General features: G+C 35.4%; 1 protein-coding gene across 3 annotated transcripts in view; it reads left to right on the top strand.

Annotated features, from left to right (window-relative positions):
* OSBPL1A (oxysterol binding protein like 1A) overlaps window positions 1-18,712 on the top strand; it is a 228,127-nt gene that overhangs the window by 70,473 nt on the left and 138,942 nt on the right. For all 3 annotated transcript variants that reach the window (XM_025429282.3, XM_035718484.2, XM_025429284.3), the window contains exons 8-11: window positions 8,645-8,706; window positions 8,808-8,852; window positions 10,386-10,459; window positions 10,574-10,637. In XM_025429282.3, the coding sequence (XP_025285067.1) occupies window positions 8,645-8,706; window positions 8,808-8,852; window positions 10,386-10,459; window positions 10,574-10,637 (245 nt within the window). The remainder of the gene's footprint in view (window positions 1-8,644; window positions 8,707-8,807; window positions 8,853-10,385; window positions 10,460-10,573; window positions 10,638-18,712) is intronic.

The following is an 18,712-nucleotide window of genomic DNA, read 5'->3' on the forward strand; positions in this document are numbered from 1 at the left end:
GTATGTCGATTTTTATATCCTGCAGCCTTATTGATCAATTCTGGCAGTTTTTTGTTAGAGTCTTTAGGGTGTTATATATTTAGTATCATTTCATCTGCAAATAGTGAAAGTTTGACTTCTTCCTTGCCAATTTGGATATCTTTTTGTTTTTGTTGTCTGATTGCTGCGGCCAGGACTTCTAGGACTATGTAAGTAAAAGTTGTGAGAGTGAACATCCCTATTTTGCTCCTGACCATCATGAAAAGCTCTCAATTTTTCCCTCTTTAGGATGATATTAGCTGTGAGTTTTTCATATATGGTCTTTCTTATGTTGAGGCATGTTGCCTCTAAACCTACTTTGTTGAGGTTTTTTTCTCATGGGTGGATGTTTTACCTTGTCAAATGTTCTTTCTACATCTACTGAAATCACATGGTTATTCTCTTTTCTTGTATTAATGTGATAGATTATGTTGACTGATTTGCAAATATTGAGCTACTCTTGTAATCCAGGAGTAAATTCCACTTGCTCATAGTGAATGATTTTTTTAAAATATAAGATTCAGTTTGCTAGTATTTTATTGAGCATTTTTATATCTATGTTCATCGGGGATATTAGCCTCTAGGTTGTCTTTCTTTAGTGGTGTCTTTATCTGGTTGTGGTATCAGGGTAACATTGGCCTCGTAGAATGAATTTGGAAATTTTCCTTCCATTTCTATTTTTTGGAATAGTTTGACAAGAGTAGATAATAACTCTTTAAATGTTTCGTAGAATTCCCTTGTGAAGCTGTCTGGTCCTGGACTTCTGTTTGTTGGGAGATTTTTGATTACTGATTCAGTTTCTTTGCTGCTTATCAGTCTAGTCTGTTCAAGTTTTCTTTTTCTTACTGTTTCACTTTTGGTAATTTATATGTTTCTAGGAATTTATCCATGTCTTGTACATTGTCCAGTTTGTTGGCATATAGTTTTCCATAATCTCATAATTGTTTGTATTACTTTGGTGGTGTTTGTTATTTCTCTTCTCATTTGTGATTTTATTTGGTTCCTTTCTCTTTCTTTGTGATAAGTCTGGCTAGAGGTTTATCTTATTTTTCCAAAGAGCCAGCCTCATTTCACTGATTTGTTATATTGTTTTTAAAATTTCTGTATCATTTATTTATGCTCTAATTCTTATTATTTTCTTACTTTTGCTGGCTTTAGGCTTTGTTCTTTTTCCAGCTTCTTTAGGTGTAAGGCTAGGTTGTTTATTTGAAATTTTTATTACTTTTTGAGGTAGACATGTATTGCTATATAATTCCCTCTTAGGACCATTTTGCTGCATCCCAAAGGTTTTGGACTGTTGTGTTTTCATTTTTGTATGTTTCCATGTATTTTTAAAATTTCTTCTTTGATTTCCTGATGGATCCATTCATTATTTAGTAGCATATTGTTTAACCTTCATGTATTTGTGATCTTTCCAGACTTTTTCTGAAGGGTAAACTTGTAAAAGTAATGGAAAGGGTGGGTACAGATACCTGGAGAGGATTTCCCTAGCAGGGCTCTATGACTACAGAGCAATGGGAACACCTGTGTTACATAATTTAAATTTTATCCACTAATTATTAAGAACTAAAGTTATTTTCTTGGGAATTAAGCAAAGGAATCCTAGAAATGCTAGAAGAGTCAGAAACTGAAAATTAATGTTAACAGTATGATTCCTAGTGTCTTTACCAATTTCCCAAAGACTTGGATAGTTTTTCTTTGTGGTGGTTTGTAATGTTCTTCCTTCAAAATTTAGATTCAAGGGACACTTGGGTGGCTCAGTGGTTGAGCTTCTGCCTTTGGTTTGGGTCGTGTTCCCAGGGTCCTGGGATCAAGTTCTACATGGGGCTCCCTTGCAAAGAGCCTGCTTCTCCCTCTGCCTATGTCTCTACCTCTCTCTCTGTGTCTCTCATGAATAAATAAAGTTTTTTTTTAAAAATGAAGATTCAAAAAGCATTCCAATGTAACAGGAATTATAATAGTCCTATGCAAATATCAGTCTAAACTGAAGTAATATCCCTGTAAACATAAAAAATTTGACTATTGGTGTTTAAATATACTTTTACCCTATGGTTCATATTAGTAATCAAAGTTAAACTTTCTCGTTAAAGTTTTTTTATTTCCTTTTTTTTAAAGACTTTATTACTTGAGAGAGCACATGCATGAGCAGGGGGGTGCAGGGCAGAGGGAGAAGCAGACTCCCTACTGAGCAGGGCACTCATTGCGGGACCCCAGGATCATGACCTGAGCCAACGATAGATGCTTAACCAACTGAGTCCCCCAGGCACCCTATTAAAGTGTTCTTGATAAAAATCAAGATGGTACCTTCTGAGAAAGTTTTCTTTTAAAGTCATATTGTCTGCATTATAGAAAAAGTTTTAAAAATTGATTTAAAATATTATTTAAATCTTTCTTTGGCATATTGTACAACTTTTTCATTTTCATACCTATTTTAGAACAGTTTTTTAAAAATTACAAAACTAATGCTTATGCTCAAAATGAGGGAAATGAAGGCACCAACAAAGTGGAATCACCTATGACCCAAATATCCATAAAGATTTAGCTTTTAGTTGTTAGTTATTCTCTGGTAGATCAAAAGTTTTAAAAGTTTAAAATAATAGGGGTGCCTAGGCAGCCTAGCCAGTTGGGCATCTGACTCTTGATCTCAGCTCAGATCCAATCTCAGGATCGTGGGTTCAAGTCCCACAGTGGGGTCTGCACTGGGTTTGAAGCCTACTTAAAAATTTTTTTTTTAATTTAAAATAATAAATACCAACTTAGAATAGGCAAAAGAAGATCATATATTATTAATACCAAAATACAGAGGTATCTGATGATATTACAAAGCAGGCATCAGAAGGCATGGAATCAGGAACCAGAAGCTGTTAGGAATCAAGAAGGCTGCCACTCTTTGTATGTGTATCTTTCTCTGACTTCTTGGTCTCTCATTTCTTTTAGCAGATCAGTTTTCCAGTGTACGCACTGGAAGATGGCTGCCCTGAACTGCAGTTAGTAAACCAGGATCTCCTAACCTCAGTTGTAAATTTCAGTGGGAGATAATCCTATGGCACCCACTGTCTTAGGCGCCTGCCTCTGCTACATTCAGCTGGAGCTCTGGGGGCAGGGCCTTATCGTGCAGACATAGCTGCTAAGGCCTCAGACAATGTGTGAAAGAGTGAGGGCTGGCAAATGCCTCAGAAAGTGTCTACTCTTTTTGTGTTATGGCTTGTAAATAGAGTTGACATATTCAAATATCAACAGTTTTTCCATATTGTCTCCAGAAGCATAGCCTTCATGGCTCACCTTCTGAATAATATGTCATGTGGATATGTTTATCACCCCAAACTGTTGTACGTATGAATGATATGTACAAGTATTTGTTTTTCTACCACTAAGTTTTCCCAGTCTTTTTTTTCCCTTTCATTCAACATTGTATTTTCATCCTAATTTGTTGATCCTCTTCTTTGATTTCTTTGGGCACTTACAGACTTAAGTAGAGATTTGGTAAATATTTGATTGTTTTCTCCCAGCTTATCTATAATCACTTTCATTCATTAAGCAAATGCTGAGCCTCTACTGTGTGCTAAGAACTATTGTAGGTGTTGGAAATCCAAGGGTGAACAAAACCCGAGAGTCTCCACACTCTCAGCTTATGTCCTAGTGGGAGGAGATAGAAAAATGTAAACACATACGCAATGTCAGGCGATGAGGTGCAGAAAAATAAAACCGAATGAAGGGGCTAGAGAGTGATGGTGTGGGGAGGGGGCTGTTGGAAAAGTTGTGAGAGAAGGCTTCTTTGAGCACAGAGCTGAGTTAAGGAGTGAGGCCTGAGGCTTTCTGGCAGAAGAACATTGAAAACCAAGGGCAAGCAAGTATAAAAACTTTGGGGTGGGAGAGCAGTGGCATATTTGAAGAAGAAAGCTGTCAGGATGCCTAGAGCAAGGCAAGTGGGGAAGAGGAGTAAAGTCAGGAATGTTAGCTGGAGACCCAGCCTTGTTTGTGGGTGTGGTTGCAGGGTTTTAAGTGGGTAAGCGCTGTGTGGGGCAATGTTAGGATGTGAGACTATCGGATTGCTAATCACTTTATACCTTGAATCAAGCAGTCTTTCCTTTTCCATTGTTTTTTGACTTTCTCCTACATTTTAAGAATTTCTGTTCTTTTCCGTTTTCTTTCGTTGCTTCATCTGTCTCTTGCAAGTATCTCACTTTTTAATGATTGTTTTTGTAATGTGTTGATATCTGATAAGGTTTCTCTTTTTTGAGGATTGTCTTTGATATTCTTATCTGTTTATTCTCCCAGATGGCATTTAAATAATATTTTTAGGTTCTTAGTAAAAATACTGTTGGTATGTTATTGAAATCACATTCTGTATAAGTTCCTTTGCAGAATATTGACATTTTTATTTAGTGGTCTCACTAAAGGACAGATTTATATCATAGAAAAATTTAAATATTAGATCATTCCTGGTTTTTATTTTGTTGTGATTGATAATAGATGATGTGCAATTTTGAAATGACTGGCTGGTTATGGTGCTTATCTGGGTAAGGAGCTATTTCATTCAGTTCAAAAAGCATTTAATTCTTACTGTGTGTCAGGCACTTTAGGCATTGAATCTAGAAATGAAGGCTCAGTCCTGGGATTTCAGCTAAGTTGGCCGGAGTTCAGAATTTATTTTTGGTGTTAGGGCAGAATTTTGTGAAAGAAATCATTGTCATCCTCCTCTTCACCTAAAGGAATAATTTCTCAAAAGTGCCCTGTATATAGAATAAAAATAACAGTTGGCAGGTGTTTTTATAAGACCTCTTTCTATATGCTCGCTAGAAAACTTAAAGTGGCTATTAATTTCCCAGTTAACACTTTAAAAAGTTTTTCCCCACTAAAGTAATATATAACCAGTTCACATTTTTACCTATTAGCAGTCCTATAAATCTACCTCTAAAATCTGAAACCCATGAACTTATCTCCATATTTTCCACTCTCTTCATTTTATATACGACTCTCTAGTCCAAACCACTATTCTCTTTCACCTGGACTATTGATACTGCTTTGTTAACTATTCTCCCTGCTTTTCTCTTACAACATTTACAAGGCATTTTCCACACTGTAGCCACAGGGATCTTTAAAAAAAAAAAAAACAACTTTATTTATGGAAGTTACCAAAACTTAAAAAATAGAATAGTATAATTAATATCCTCATCACTCTCTTTCAGAAATTCTCAATACTAGCTACTCTCCAGTTATTGTTACTTTGTGTATAAATATTTCAGTATTAGGGCACCTGGCTGGCTCAGTCAGAGCATGTGACTCTCTTTTTTTTTTTTTTAATTTTTATTTATTTATGATAGTCACACACAGAGAGAAAGAGGCAGAGACACAGGCAGAGGGAGGAGCAGGCTCCATGCACCGGGAGCCCGACATGGGATTCGATCCCGGGTCTCCAGGATCACGCCCTGGGCCAAAGGCAGGTGCCAAACCAATGCGCCACCCAGGGATCCGAGCATGTGACTCTTGATCCTCAGGTTTTGAGTTCAAGCTCTATGCTGGGTGTAAAGATTACTTAAAATCTTAAAAAAGTATATTTTAGCATATTTATAAAAGGGCTTTTTTTTTTTTAAAGATTTTATTTATTTATTCATAGAGATGCAAAGAGAGAGAGAGAGGCAGAGACACAGGCAGAGGGAGAAGCAGGCTCCATGCAGAGTCCCATCGAGTGGGACTCGATCCAGGGTCTCCAGATCACGCCCTGGGCTGCAGGCGGCGCTAAACTGCTGCGCCACCGGGGCTGCCCTATAAAAGGGCTTTTTAAAAATTATAACCACATGATGGTTGCACAGCTCTGAATATACAGAAAACCGTTGATTTGTATATTTTAAGTGGGTGAATTATATGGTATCTAAAAAAGACCTCAACAAAGCCGTTAAAAAAACAGCCACAATAACATTATCTTCTTACTAACAATTTTACAAAATCACCAAATAGTCAAAGTTCACATTTCCCCTATTATCTAAATATGTTTAAAACTGTCAAAGTGTTTAAAAAAAAAATCAGTCCAGTCATGTTACTCTTTTTCTTAAAACCCCGTTCAGTGGCTTTTTATCATATTTAATATAACCCAAATCCCTGTACTGACTCTGACTCAAAGATCTGACCTACAAAGCCCTGACCTGATATGGCTTCTTTCTACCTTTTTTCGGTCTCTCTTGCCCACTAAATTGTTTCTGCCTTAAATGCTGTTCCATCTGCTAGAATGCCCTTCCCCTATATTTTCTCAAGGCCAGATCCTTCCTTTCAATTTAAACACCTTTTCCTCAGAAAGGCCTACCTTGATCAGTTGCCCAGTCTCCAGTCTAAAGTGATATCCTAATCCTTCTCTATCTTATCACTCACTTAAGTATCAGCATAGCATGGTTTATTATCTACCTTGTAATGTTTTTTTAGAGATATATTTTATTTTTTATTTTTAAAGATTTTATTTATGAGAGAGAGAGAAAGAGAGGTGCAGAGACACAGGCAGAGGGAGAAGCAGGCCCCATGCAGGGAGCCTGATGTGGGACACGATCTTGGGAACCCAGGATCACACCCGTTGGGCTGAAGGCAGGCGCTAAAGTGCTGAGCCACCCAGGGATCCCAAATTTATTTATTTTAGAGAAAGAATTTCAAACAGACTCCCTGCTGAGCACAGACCTTGACATGGGGCTTGATCCTAGGACCCTCAGATTGTGACCTGAGCCGAAATCAAGAGCTGGATGCCTAACCAACTGAGCCACACAAGTGCCCCTCTGCTATGTACTTTTTATTAATGTACTGTCTTTTTTCCTTTTTTCTGTGCTTTCCCTCCCTCCTCCTTTTTTGTCATGTTCACTGCTGCATTTCCAGTGCCTAAAATATTAATTGCTAATAAACCCTCATTAGGAGAAATTCTTACAAAAACTGCCTAACATCATATATTAGTTGTTTGGTATTTATAAAAAGGTTCTTTGATCAGACATCAAAAAAGAATGAAATCTTGCCATTTGTAACATCATGGATGGAACTAGAGTGTATTATATTAAATGAAGTTATTCAGAGAAAGAAAAATATGATTTCATTCATATGTGGTATTTAAGAAAAAAACAAAAACAAAAACAGATGATCTTAGGGGAAGGGAAGGAAAAATAAGAGAAGAATAGGGAGGCAAACCGGAAGAGACTCTTAACTATAGAGAACAAACTGAGGGTTGCTGGAGGGGAGGGGGTGGGGTGGGTGGATGGGTGATGGGCTAGATGGATGATGGGCATTGAGGAGGGCACTTGTGATGAGCACTGTGTGTTACATGTAAGTGATGAATCACTGAATTCTACTCTTAAAACCAGTACTACACTATATGTTAACTAACTTGAATTTATTTATTTATTTAGGAATTTAAGTATTTATTCATGAGACAGATATTATATATAGAGAGAGAAGGGGGGGAGGGGTAGGCAAGCAGTGGGAGAAGCAGGCTCCATGCCGGGAGCCTGATATGGGACTCAATCCCAGGACTCCAGGATCACGCCCTGGGCAGAAGGCAGGTGCTAAACCACTGAGCCACCCAGTCGTCCCCTAACTTGAATTTAAATTAAAAAAAAAAAGTTATTTGATAGAATATATTGCCTTACTGCATAAACAGAGCTCCAGTTAGATATGTTACTTTGAAAGTGCCATTTTCTATGGCCAGGTTAGGAGAGGACTTTTTTTTTTTTTTTTTGGCTAGCTTGCTTCATATAGTGGCCTGCCTACTTCAGAACTCAAAAAAGTAACTTTAACAAATTCTGTTTTTGTTGTTTAGCAAAACATAGAGCGCTTGCATGTATAACATTGCAGAAGTTACATAATGCCTTGCTGGTTTTGTTCTCTATTATCACTTTTTTCTTTTGTTCTCAGTGTGGACCATCACGCTTTTAGCTTGTGAGCTTTCTCTGCTACCTATTCTCTGGTGAAGCAGCTTAGAAGTGGCTGTGGTAGGCTGAATAATGGCCCCCTAAAGATGTGATTAGTTAAGTATCTTGAGATAGGGAGAGAGTCCTGAACTATCCAGCTGGGCCCAGTGTAATCACAATTGTCCTTAAAGGGAGAAGGCAGGAGGATCAGAACCTTGGGAGAGAAAACTTAAGGATGGAAGCAGTGTTTCGAGTGATGTGCCTTGAAAAGGGGGGGGACTGCAAATCAAGTGATGTAGGGGACTCTAGAAACTGGATAGGGGCAAGAAAATGGAGTGTCCCCTAGAGCCACCAGAAGGAGTGAAATCCTGTATATACCTTCATTTTGGCCCCAGTGATTTTGGTTTCAGACTTCTGACTTCCCAAACTACATAAAAATTGTGTTGTTTGAAGCCACTATATGTGGTACTTTGCTACTACGATGATTTAAATAAAGTAAGAAGGCTTGAAGGATCACGGAACCTGTACAGTGTTCTGAGGTCCATCTTGTTTACTAGTTTAATAGCTACGAGAATGGGGGCCAGGAAGAGTTGAGATGGCAACTTAAGGTGCGTAATGTGGGGTGGGGTGGAGAAGAAAAAGATGTGGTTTTTGGAATAATGAAAGAATATTATATGCTGTAATGGTAGTATCTATTTTATATACAATTAAACTCTTGATTTTTTTTTTTCCCCTTGTGTTTTACACAGATCAGAAACCCCTTGACCTTGCTCAGGGTGCTGAAATGAAACACATTCTTATTGGTAATAAGGTATGTAGTAATGGACTACTTGCACATGATCATTTTTAGAAAAAGATTTTGGATTCTTGAAATATATGGATAGCATTTTTCATGAAAACATATTTTCATAGGTTGTCTACAAAGTGTTGAAACGATATGAAGGCCCTCTCTGGAAGGTAAGCGGGGATGATGTATTTATGTATAAAACTGGAAAGAGGGTCACCTGGGTGGCTCAGTCAGTTAAGTAGCTGTATTCAGCTCAGTTCATGATCCCAGGGTCCTGGGATCGAGCCCTGCATCAGGCTCCCTGCTCAGCAGGGAGTCGGCTTCTCCCACTCTCACTCCCACTCCCCCTCTCCCTGCTTCTGTGCAACTTGTGCATGAGCACTCTGTCTCTGTCAAATAAATAATTTTTTTTTTAAAAAAAGGAAAGAATTCTCAGGTGCTCCATTTTTGTTAAAAAAATTTAAATATTCTGACTTAATCATTCATGGATCTTACAACATAAATCATTTCCTCTAGCGCTGGACTTTATCAGGCTTCCATTTGCTGTAACAATTGCTGTCTTTTGTGTTGATAGCCTGACACTTTTAGGTGACCAAGCTTCTACAGAACAGAGTGGGAGAACATATTTTTTTCTTAATTGTAGAATCATAGTGTTTTTGTTATGACTGTTGAACGAAGGAGGACTTAATAGGAATTTAGTATTTGAATTGTCACAGAGCACACATTGAAAATCTTTCTGGTTCTAAAAATTTCTTTGCATTTTGGGAGTTCAATGTTTTCTAGAATTAACTATTTTAGAGCATGTATTTTCATTTGCATTTGCAAGCACTCCTCTATATTTATTTATGCACAAGTGTTTATGTTGTATGAAATCAGAACACTTTTTTTCAGCAGTTCATTCCATACTTTGTCTTTGAAGTCCCCAAATGAAAATTTTCCTGTAAATATCCCTGAGTAATATTGTCAGAACTATAAACTGTGTTCATTGTTGATCTTGTTAGTATGGCATTTCTTCTCTTCCTGTCTCCCTGTAGTGAGTGGTACGTTTTCATTACTGCACTTAGTACCTTAGTTTATGTTTGATTTTTTTTTCTTAACAATTTAATTTATTTGAGAGTGAGCAAGAGTGAGCATGGGGAGGAGGGAAGAGGGGAGAGGAACAAGCAGACTTCATGCTGAGCATGGAGCCTGGTGCGGGGCTTGATCCCAAAACCCTGAGATCATGACTTGAGCCAAAGGCAGGTGCTTAACCTACTGAGCCACCCAGGCGTCCCCATGTTTGATCTTTATTTTATTTTATTTTATTTTATTTTATTTTATTTTATTTTATTTTATTTTAATTTTATTTATTTTTTTTTATTTATTTTATTTTATTTTATTTTATTTTATTTTATTTTTTTATTTTATTTTTTTATTTTATTTTTTTATTTTATTTTATTTTATTTTATTTTATTTTATTTTATTTTTTTTATTTTATTTATTTATTTTATTTTATTTATTTATTTTATTTTAGCTTATTTTATTTTATTTTAGCTTATTTTATTTTATTTTAGCTTATTTTATTTTTTTGATCATTTTTTAATGTTTAGTAGTACTGTCTAGATGAAAGACTACAATAGAACTCTGATAACTTAATTTTTATCAGTCAGATATTTGAATCTAGATGTGTCAGCTTGGAAAATCTTTGCCATTTTTCCCCTTAGAGTTCAAGGTTTTTTGGCTGGAGACTATTCTGGGTAGTGTTAGAACATGGAGTCCTTTCATGGTATCGGAAACAGTAAGTATTATGACCCTGATACTTACTAAATTTCATTATCTAAATTCTGAAAGATTAAAAGTTGCTGCTTATCTCTTTTCCTTTTGTCTTGATAATTTAATATTTATTTTGAAGGCCTGATGCAGTCCGTAACATTTATCGCCAGGGATGCAAACACCTAACTCAAGCAGTATGCACGGTAGGATGACACATGGATCTTTTGCTCAAATCATGAAATCAATTTTTGCAAGTGATTGCCCCAAATTATTTTTATAAGCTGCCTTGTAAAATCTTGGGGATAGAAGGCACTTATATATATATATTTTTTTTTTTTGAGAACAAGTAAAATTATGGAATCTGTTTTAAAAATATCAGTTTTTGTTTATCTCTGCATATTGTGGGATGAGACATGAGTTATCTGAAAACAAAAGAGCCTTTAACATTTTGTGTGTGTGTATATTCTCACATATATATGTATGTGTATATCTACATATTATGTTATACATGTATACGTATATATATATATATATATATATATATATACATGGCTAAATTGGGATAATGAAAGTTTTTCTAGTGTTAAAATTTAAAGTCTGTGTCAAAATTGGGATTCCTAGGTTCTCATTGTTCACTGTTCATACTTTCACCAACCAGGAGAAAAAGTGAGTCTCTCCTCTTTAGAGATTAGTCTAAGTCTGGAACCTAGACATGCTTTCTTATTTCCTACTTCAGATCCTTTAGGGTTGTCAACTTATTTTGGCAGTCCATCTGCTCTTGAGAGCACAGCACCTGCCTTTCTCAGGGTGAACACCCCCAGAAGATCAGAAATTCCCCTTGGGGAGTCCCAGACTTGTCACATTCTGCAGCAGTATAGCCTAATTACACAGCCAGCCCTTCAGTGTCCTACTCCTTCCTCCTTTCACATTGGACCAAAGAGCCAGGGTCATTTCTCTGATTTTATCTGTGTAATTTTTTTTTTTTTTTTTCTCTTTCGGTGAAATCCTGGCCATTCTCTTCTGTTCCTTCTATAAACTCTTTTACTTAATACCCAACTTTTTCCTCATTTGGGCCCTTTATCTCATTCTTGTTTTCTTTAAATCAAAATACCAATGAGTTGCTCCATTTACCCTTTTAAAATTTCTGGCTCTTTAACTTCTGTGAAATTGGTTAGCTCCTGCTATATTATTATCAATGCAAGCTAATGAGCATTCACTGTGTGGCTGCTATAAAGCACTCTGTTTGCTCTGTAGTTCCTTAAGATAAAATCTTAGATTATTGATCTGAGATCTTTTTTTCTAATAGAAGTGTTTATAGCTATTAGTTTCTTAATTTTTTCATTTTGCAGTTCAGTGGCATTAAGTACATGTGTATTATTTTGCAGCGATCAGCACCATCCATCTCCAGAACTCTTTTCTTCTTCCCAAACTAAAACTCTTTACCCATCAGTCACTAACTCCTCTCCTATTTATAGGCCCTGGCAGCCACCATTCTACTTGTTGTCTCTGAGTTTGACCTTGCTGGATACCTCGCATAAGTGGAATCATGCAGTATTTGTCCTTTTGTGACTGGCTTATTTCACTTAGCCTCAGGGTTCATCCATGTTACAGCTTGTGTCAGAATTTCTTTCCTTTTTGAAAAAATTTAGTTGTGGTAAAAAAGCCCCTAACATAAAATGTACTATGTTAATGGGTTTTAAGTGTTATAGTTCAGTAGATTGAACTCTATTTACTTTGTTGTGCAACAGATCTCTGGAATTTCTTCATCTTTCAAAACTGAAATTATACCCATTGAGCAACTAACTGCCTATTTCCCCTACCTTTCATGCCTGGCGGCTATTGTTCTACTTTTTGTTTCTAGGAGTTTGACTACTTTAGATGCCTCTTATAAGTGGAATCATACAGTATTTGTCTTTTTATGACTGCCTTACTAAACTTAGTCTGATATCCTCAAGATTGATCCATGCTATAGAATGACAGGGTTTATTTAAGGCTGAGTAATATTCCACTGTATGTTACAGACCACATTTCTTGATGCATTCATTTGCCAGTGGGTATTTGAATTGCTTCCACCTCTTGGCAATTGTGAAAAATGCTGCAGTGAACATGTGCAAATATCTTTTCAATTCTTTTGATTGCAGACCTAGAAGTGGAATTGCTGAATGATATGGTAGTTCTATTTTTAACTTTTTGAGGAATTTCATGCTGTTTTCCATAGCAGCTGCCCCATCTTATGTTCATACCAACAATGTACAAGGGTTCCAGTTTCACTTTCTCCACATCCTCATCAGCACTTCTTTTCTTTTCTTTTGTTTTTTAATATTGACCATCCTAATGAGTGTGAAGTGGTATGTAATTGTGGTTTGATTTGCGTTTCTCTTTTGACTGGTGATGTTGAGCATCTTTTCGTGTGCTGCTTGGATATCCTATATTATCTTTGGAGAAATACCATTTTAAGCCCTTTGCCCATTTTTTAATTGGGCTGTTTGGATTTTTGTTGATGTTGAGTTATAGGAGTTCTTTGTATGTTTTGGATATTAACCCTTTATCCGTATATGATTTGCAAATATTTTCTCCCATTCTGTGGATTGCCTTTATACTCTGTTAGTAGTGCTCTTTGATACATAGGAGTTTTTAATTTTTTTTTTAATTTTTATTTATTTATGATAGAGAGAGAGAGAGAGAGGCAGAGACACAGGCAGAGGGAGAAGCAGGCTCCATGCACCGGGAGCCCGACGTGGGATTCGATCCCGAGTCTCCAGGATCGCGCCCTGGGCCAAAGGCAGGCGCCAAACCGCTGCGCCACCAGGGATCCCGGAGTTTTTAATTTTGATGTAGTTGAGTTTATCTATTTTTTCTTCTATCACTTGTGTCATGTCCAAGAAGTCATTGCTAAGTCCATTGCTAAGAAGCTTTATCCCTATGTTTCCTTATGAATTTTATAGTTTAAGCTCTGATGTTGAGTGATAGGTTTCTCTTGAGGCCTTTCTCTTTGGTTTGCAGATAGCTGCCTTGTTGCAATTCTCCCATGGCTTTTTCTTTGTGTGCAGGCATCGGTTTCTTTTCCTCTATTAAGGATGCCAGTCTTACTGAATTAGGGCCCCACTCTTTTGAGCTCATTTAATCTTAATTTCCTCTTTGGAGGCACCATTTACAAATACAGTCTCATTGAGGGTTGGGGGTTCAACATATGAATTTGGAGAGGACACAGTTCAGTCCATAGCAGTCACTGTAGTCACTCTAACTCTTGTATGGATACTGTTTACACTGTGTATCTTTTTCCCTCTTTTTACTTTCACCCTGTTTATGTGCTTAGCTCTAAAGTAAGTTTCTTATAGAGAGCATACAGTTGTATTTGGTATTTTTATCCAGTTTGGCAACCTCTACCTTGTGATAGGAATGTTTGTTGAGGGGCACCTGGCTGTCTCAGTCAGTGGAGAATGTGACTTTTGATCTAGGAGTTGTGAGTTTGAGCCCCATGTTGAGTATAGGGATTACTTAAAAATAAAATCTTAAAAAAAAGAGGAATGTTTAATTATACTTAATGTTATTGATGTGGTTGGATTTCTGTCATTTTGCTGTTTGCTTCTATACTCATTTTGTTATTCTTTATTCTTCCTCTTCTACATAAATATGTATTTCTCCTGTACCATTTCCTTTTGTTTGTATTTTACAATATCTTAAAGTTATTTCTTAGTGGTTGCACTAGATATTCCAGTATGCATCTTAATCTGTCAGAAACTATTACTTCATATTTAATATGCTTTAATATATGTTCCACTTTCTACCCTTACCTTTGTGTTATTGTTATATATATCATGACTACATGTTTAAAACTCAACAATACAGTGTTATATCTATTGCTTTATACAAATTTGTGTGTTTGTTTTAAAATACTTTTATTGAACTATTCACATCATATATGGTTCACCCACTTAAAATGATCCAATGATTTTTTTGTATGGACAGAGGCTTGTGCATTCATAACCATAATCCATTTTAGAACGTTTCTGTAATTCCACAAAGAAACTTCATACCCGTTGGCAATCATACCTCATTGCTTCCTCCCACCCCCTAGGCAATCATTAATATCTGTCTCTCTAAATTTGCCTATTCTGGACATTTCATATAATATATGGTCTTTTGTTTCTGGATTCTTTTGCTTAGCATGTTTGCAAGGTTCATCCATATTATAGCATGTATCATTACTTCAGTGCTTTTATGGCTAAATAATATTCCACTGTGTGGATAGACAGTACTTATCGATTCATCAGTTAATGAATATTTGGGTTGATTTTACTTTTTGGCTGTTATGAATGATACACTGAGCATTAGTGTATAGGTTTTTATGTGGATACAAGTTAATCTGTGCTCTTAAAAAGAGAACAGAAGAGAAAAAAATAAATTTATAGAGAGAGTCTTTTATCATAACTCATGTTTTTACCATTTCTAGCTTGGTTTATTTTTTTTGCTGGATGTATGGGGTCATTTCCTTGCTCCAGCTTAGCTCCATTCCTTCCTTTATCCTTTGTCCTATTATTGTCATATGTACGGTACCGCACTATGATGTTACAAGCTCAGCCATACAATTTTACAGTTGTATAAATTCCTTTAAATTATTCCAGAGAAGATACATATTTTAGAATTACCTATGCAATTAACTTCTCCAGTTTTTTTTTTTTTTTCTTGTTTGGTGTTACTTTCTTTTAGCTTGAAGAACTTTTTTAAAATTCTTTTTTGTTAGGTACACCTAATAAATTGTCTCAGTGCTTTTTTATTTGGTAGTATATTTTGCCTTCATTTTAGGACAATATTTTTACAAGACAGAGAAATTTTCTTTCAGCACTTTGAATATGTCATCCTGTTACCTCTGTCCTCCATTGTTTTCCATGCAAAGTCAGCTGTGAATTGTACTGGGCTTCCCCTGTATTTGATGTGTCCTTTTTCTCATAACTTAAAATATTTTCTGGTTTTGGGTGTCAACAGTTTGACTAAGATGTGTCTAGGTACAGATCGCTCTGGATTTATCCTACGGGAATTTATTGGACTTCTTGAATGTGTAATGTTTCCATTGAACTTGGGAAATTTTCAACCATTATTTCTTTAACTTGGGAAATTTTCAACCATTATTTCTTTAAATATTTTTTTCAGCCTTTTTTCTCTCCTTCTGTGACTTTGTCTGTTGGTATATGTCATAATGCCCCACAGTGATTTGTTTTTCTCCCTTCCATCTCACATCATCTCTTGAGTGAATTTTTCATTTCAATTCTTGTAATTTTCAATTCCAAAATTTCCACTTGGTTCTTTTTCATAAATTGCATATTTTTATTGATATTTTCTATTTGATAAGTTATTGTCATTATACTTTAATTATTAAATATGATTTGCCTTAGTTTTTGAACATTTTTCTGCGGGTTTTTTTTAAATGTCTGGCTCAGGGCAGCCCTGATGGCTCAGTGGTTTACCGCTGCCTTCAGCCCAGGGCCTGATCCTGGAGACCCAGGGTCGAGTCCCACATTGGGCTTCCTGCATGGAGCCTGCTTCTCCCTCTGCCTGTGTCTCTGTGCCGCCCCCCCCCCCCCCACCCATGTATCTCTCATGAATAAATAAATAAAATCTTTAAAAAAAATGTCTGGCTCACTTGCCAGTTTGTTGCTTGGCTCATTATATTTAGACCTCATTTTCTGTGATGTTGGCTTTTCCTGATTGCTTGCTACCAAGATTGCTGTTTTTTGACAAAGCCCTAGGCTTGGAATTTTCAAGACCCTATTCTAAATAAAGTCAGCTTCAGTATTTAAAGCTTGCCTCATCATGTTACAGTTAGCCACAGAGCTAGGAGGAGAGGGTAATGGAGCATACTCAGGCTAAAACTCCATCCATATCTACTATTCTTACTGAGAGATTTAGTAGATTTTTCTTGAATAAATGCTTTTCAGTATGTTGTCTTTCATCAATTTTCAGTGTTGGGGGATGGTTGTCTTATTTGGTATTGCATTAAATATATAGATTTACTTGGGAAAGATTGTAACTTTAGCAATATTAAGACCTCTAAGGTATGAACATTTTTCTCTCTCCTTTATTGAAATCTTCTTTAATTTCCTTCTGTAGTATCTTATATTTTATGCTAAATTTATTCTTGCATGTTTATTTTTTGAAGCTGTTATTACAGACTTCAAATTTTCATTTTCTATTTTTTGCTGCTATTATAATTTTGTTTTGAGTATTGCAACCTTGCTAAATTCCCTTACTAGTTTTAGTAGCTTTTTTTGCAGATTCCTCAGGGTCTCTTACATGCACAATCATGTTAACTGCAAATAAAGATTGTTATATTTATTTACAATTCATATGCCTTTTCTTTCTTATCCTTTATTGTACTGGATTAGACCTTTGGTACAATTTTGAATAGAATTGGTGAGAGCCAACTTTCTTTTGTTTTGTATTAGGTACAAAGCATTGAGCCTTTCATTACTGAGTTATTAGCTATAAATTTTTTATAGATGCCCTTAATCTGCTTTAGGAAGTTACTTTTATTTCCTAATTTACTGAGAGCCCTTGTCATGAGAATCTGTTGGATTTTATTAAATGCTTTTTGCATATTATCATAGAGTTTTACTCATTCTATTAATATGGTTAATTACACTGATAGATTTTAAGGTGTTAATAAACCAGTCATACTGCTGGGATAAATTTCAGTTAGTCATGATATATTATAATTTTAATAAATTGTTTTCTAATATTTTGTTAAGAATTTTTGCTTCTTTGTTCCTGATGGATATTGGTTTATATTTCTCTTGTGATATTTTTGTGTGGTTTTGGAATCCTGGAAACACTGGTCTCATATAATGAATTAGAAATATTTCTTCTCAGTTTTTGCAAAAGTTTTTGTAGGATTAGGTTTATTTCTTTCCTAAATGCTGATCTAATTCATGGGCCAGAAGGTTGGTTGTTTTGTTTTGTTTTTATGGGAGGGATTGTAATTACAAATTTCTTCAGTTGTTAAAAAGCTTTTTCAAATTTTCCCTCTCGGGTTGATGTTTGTAATTTTTGCCTTTCAAAAAATTTGTCCATTTTCTTAGGTTATCAAACTTTTTGTTACTAATACTCCCTTATGTTTTTAATGTTCGTATGCTAGGTAGTATTGTGCCCTTTTTCATTTTTTTTACATTAGTAATTTGTGTCTTGTCTTTTTCTTCTCTAATATGGCTAGCAGTTTATCAATTTTATTGATCTTTTCAAAGAACTAGTTCTGGATTTTGTGAATTTTTTATTTTTCTATCGATTTTTATTCTTTAAAAAAATTTCTCTATGCTTTGGGTTTAATTTGCTTTTATTAGTTTCTCAAGGCCAAAGCTTAGATTATTAAGGCCTATATTCTTTACTAATAAAGCCATTTATAGTTATACTTTTGCCTTTGAAACTGTTGTAGTTTCATGCAGCTAATTTTGGTATATTTTCATAGTGATCTAGTTCAAAATATTTGCTAATTTCTGTTAGAAATGTCTTTGAACCAACGAATATTTATAGGTGTGTTTAATTTCCAAGTAACTGGGGTTTTTATGATTGATCTGTTTCTGATTTATAATTTCATTTTGGTCATTGAATGTATCCTATGTAATTTCTGTCCTATCAAATGCATTGAGACTTGCTTGATGACTCAATATATGGGTTATCCCAGGAAAGGCACTTGAAAATAATGTGTATTTTGCTGTTATTGGATGTAAAGTCCTGTAAATACTCAGTTATGGTGGTTGATAGTGTTGTTGAGATCTGTGTTTTTGCTGATTTTTGGCTAATTGTATCAACTGTTGAGAGAGACATCAAGATATCCAGATATGCTTGTGGAATTGTCCATTTCTCAGTTATTGATCACATACACACCAATGTTGTCTTCCTGGTGAATTTACTCTTTTATTATTATATATATTATATGGTAGCCCTCTTTATCTCCTGTAATATATTTTGAAATCTATTTTGAAATCTATTTTGCCCAACATTAATATAACCACTCAGGCCTTCTTAGGCTTATTGTTTGCATAGTTATCTTTTTCTATTCATTTCCTTTTAACTTATATATCTTTATTTTCTATCTGGTGTAGATAGTATATATGGGTTTCTATTAACCATTCTGAAAATCTTGCCTTTTAATTAGACTTCTTTTGAGAATATGTTCCACTTTCTGCTTCATATATCAGGTGATTTTGTATTGTATCCTTAATGTTATGAATGTTAAGTTCTGGGAATTCCGGTGTCTGTTATTTTTCTCTGTTAAATATTATTT

Source organism: Canis lupus, chromosome 7 (genome assembly GCF_003254725.2).
Source record: "Canis lupus dingo isolate Sandy chromosome 7, ASM325472v2, whole genome shotgun sequence".
In the NCBI taxonomy this organism is placed as follows: domain Eukaryota; kingdom Metazoa; phylum Chordata; class Mammalia; order Carnivora; family Canidae; genus Canis; species Canis lupus.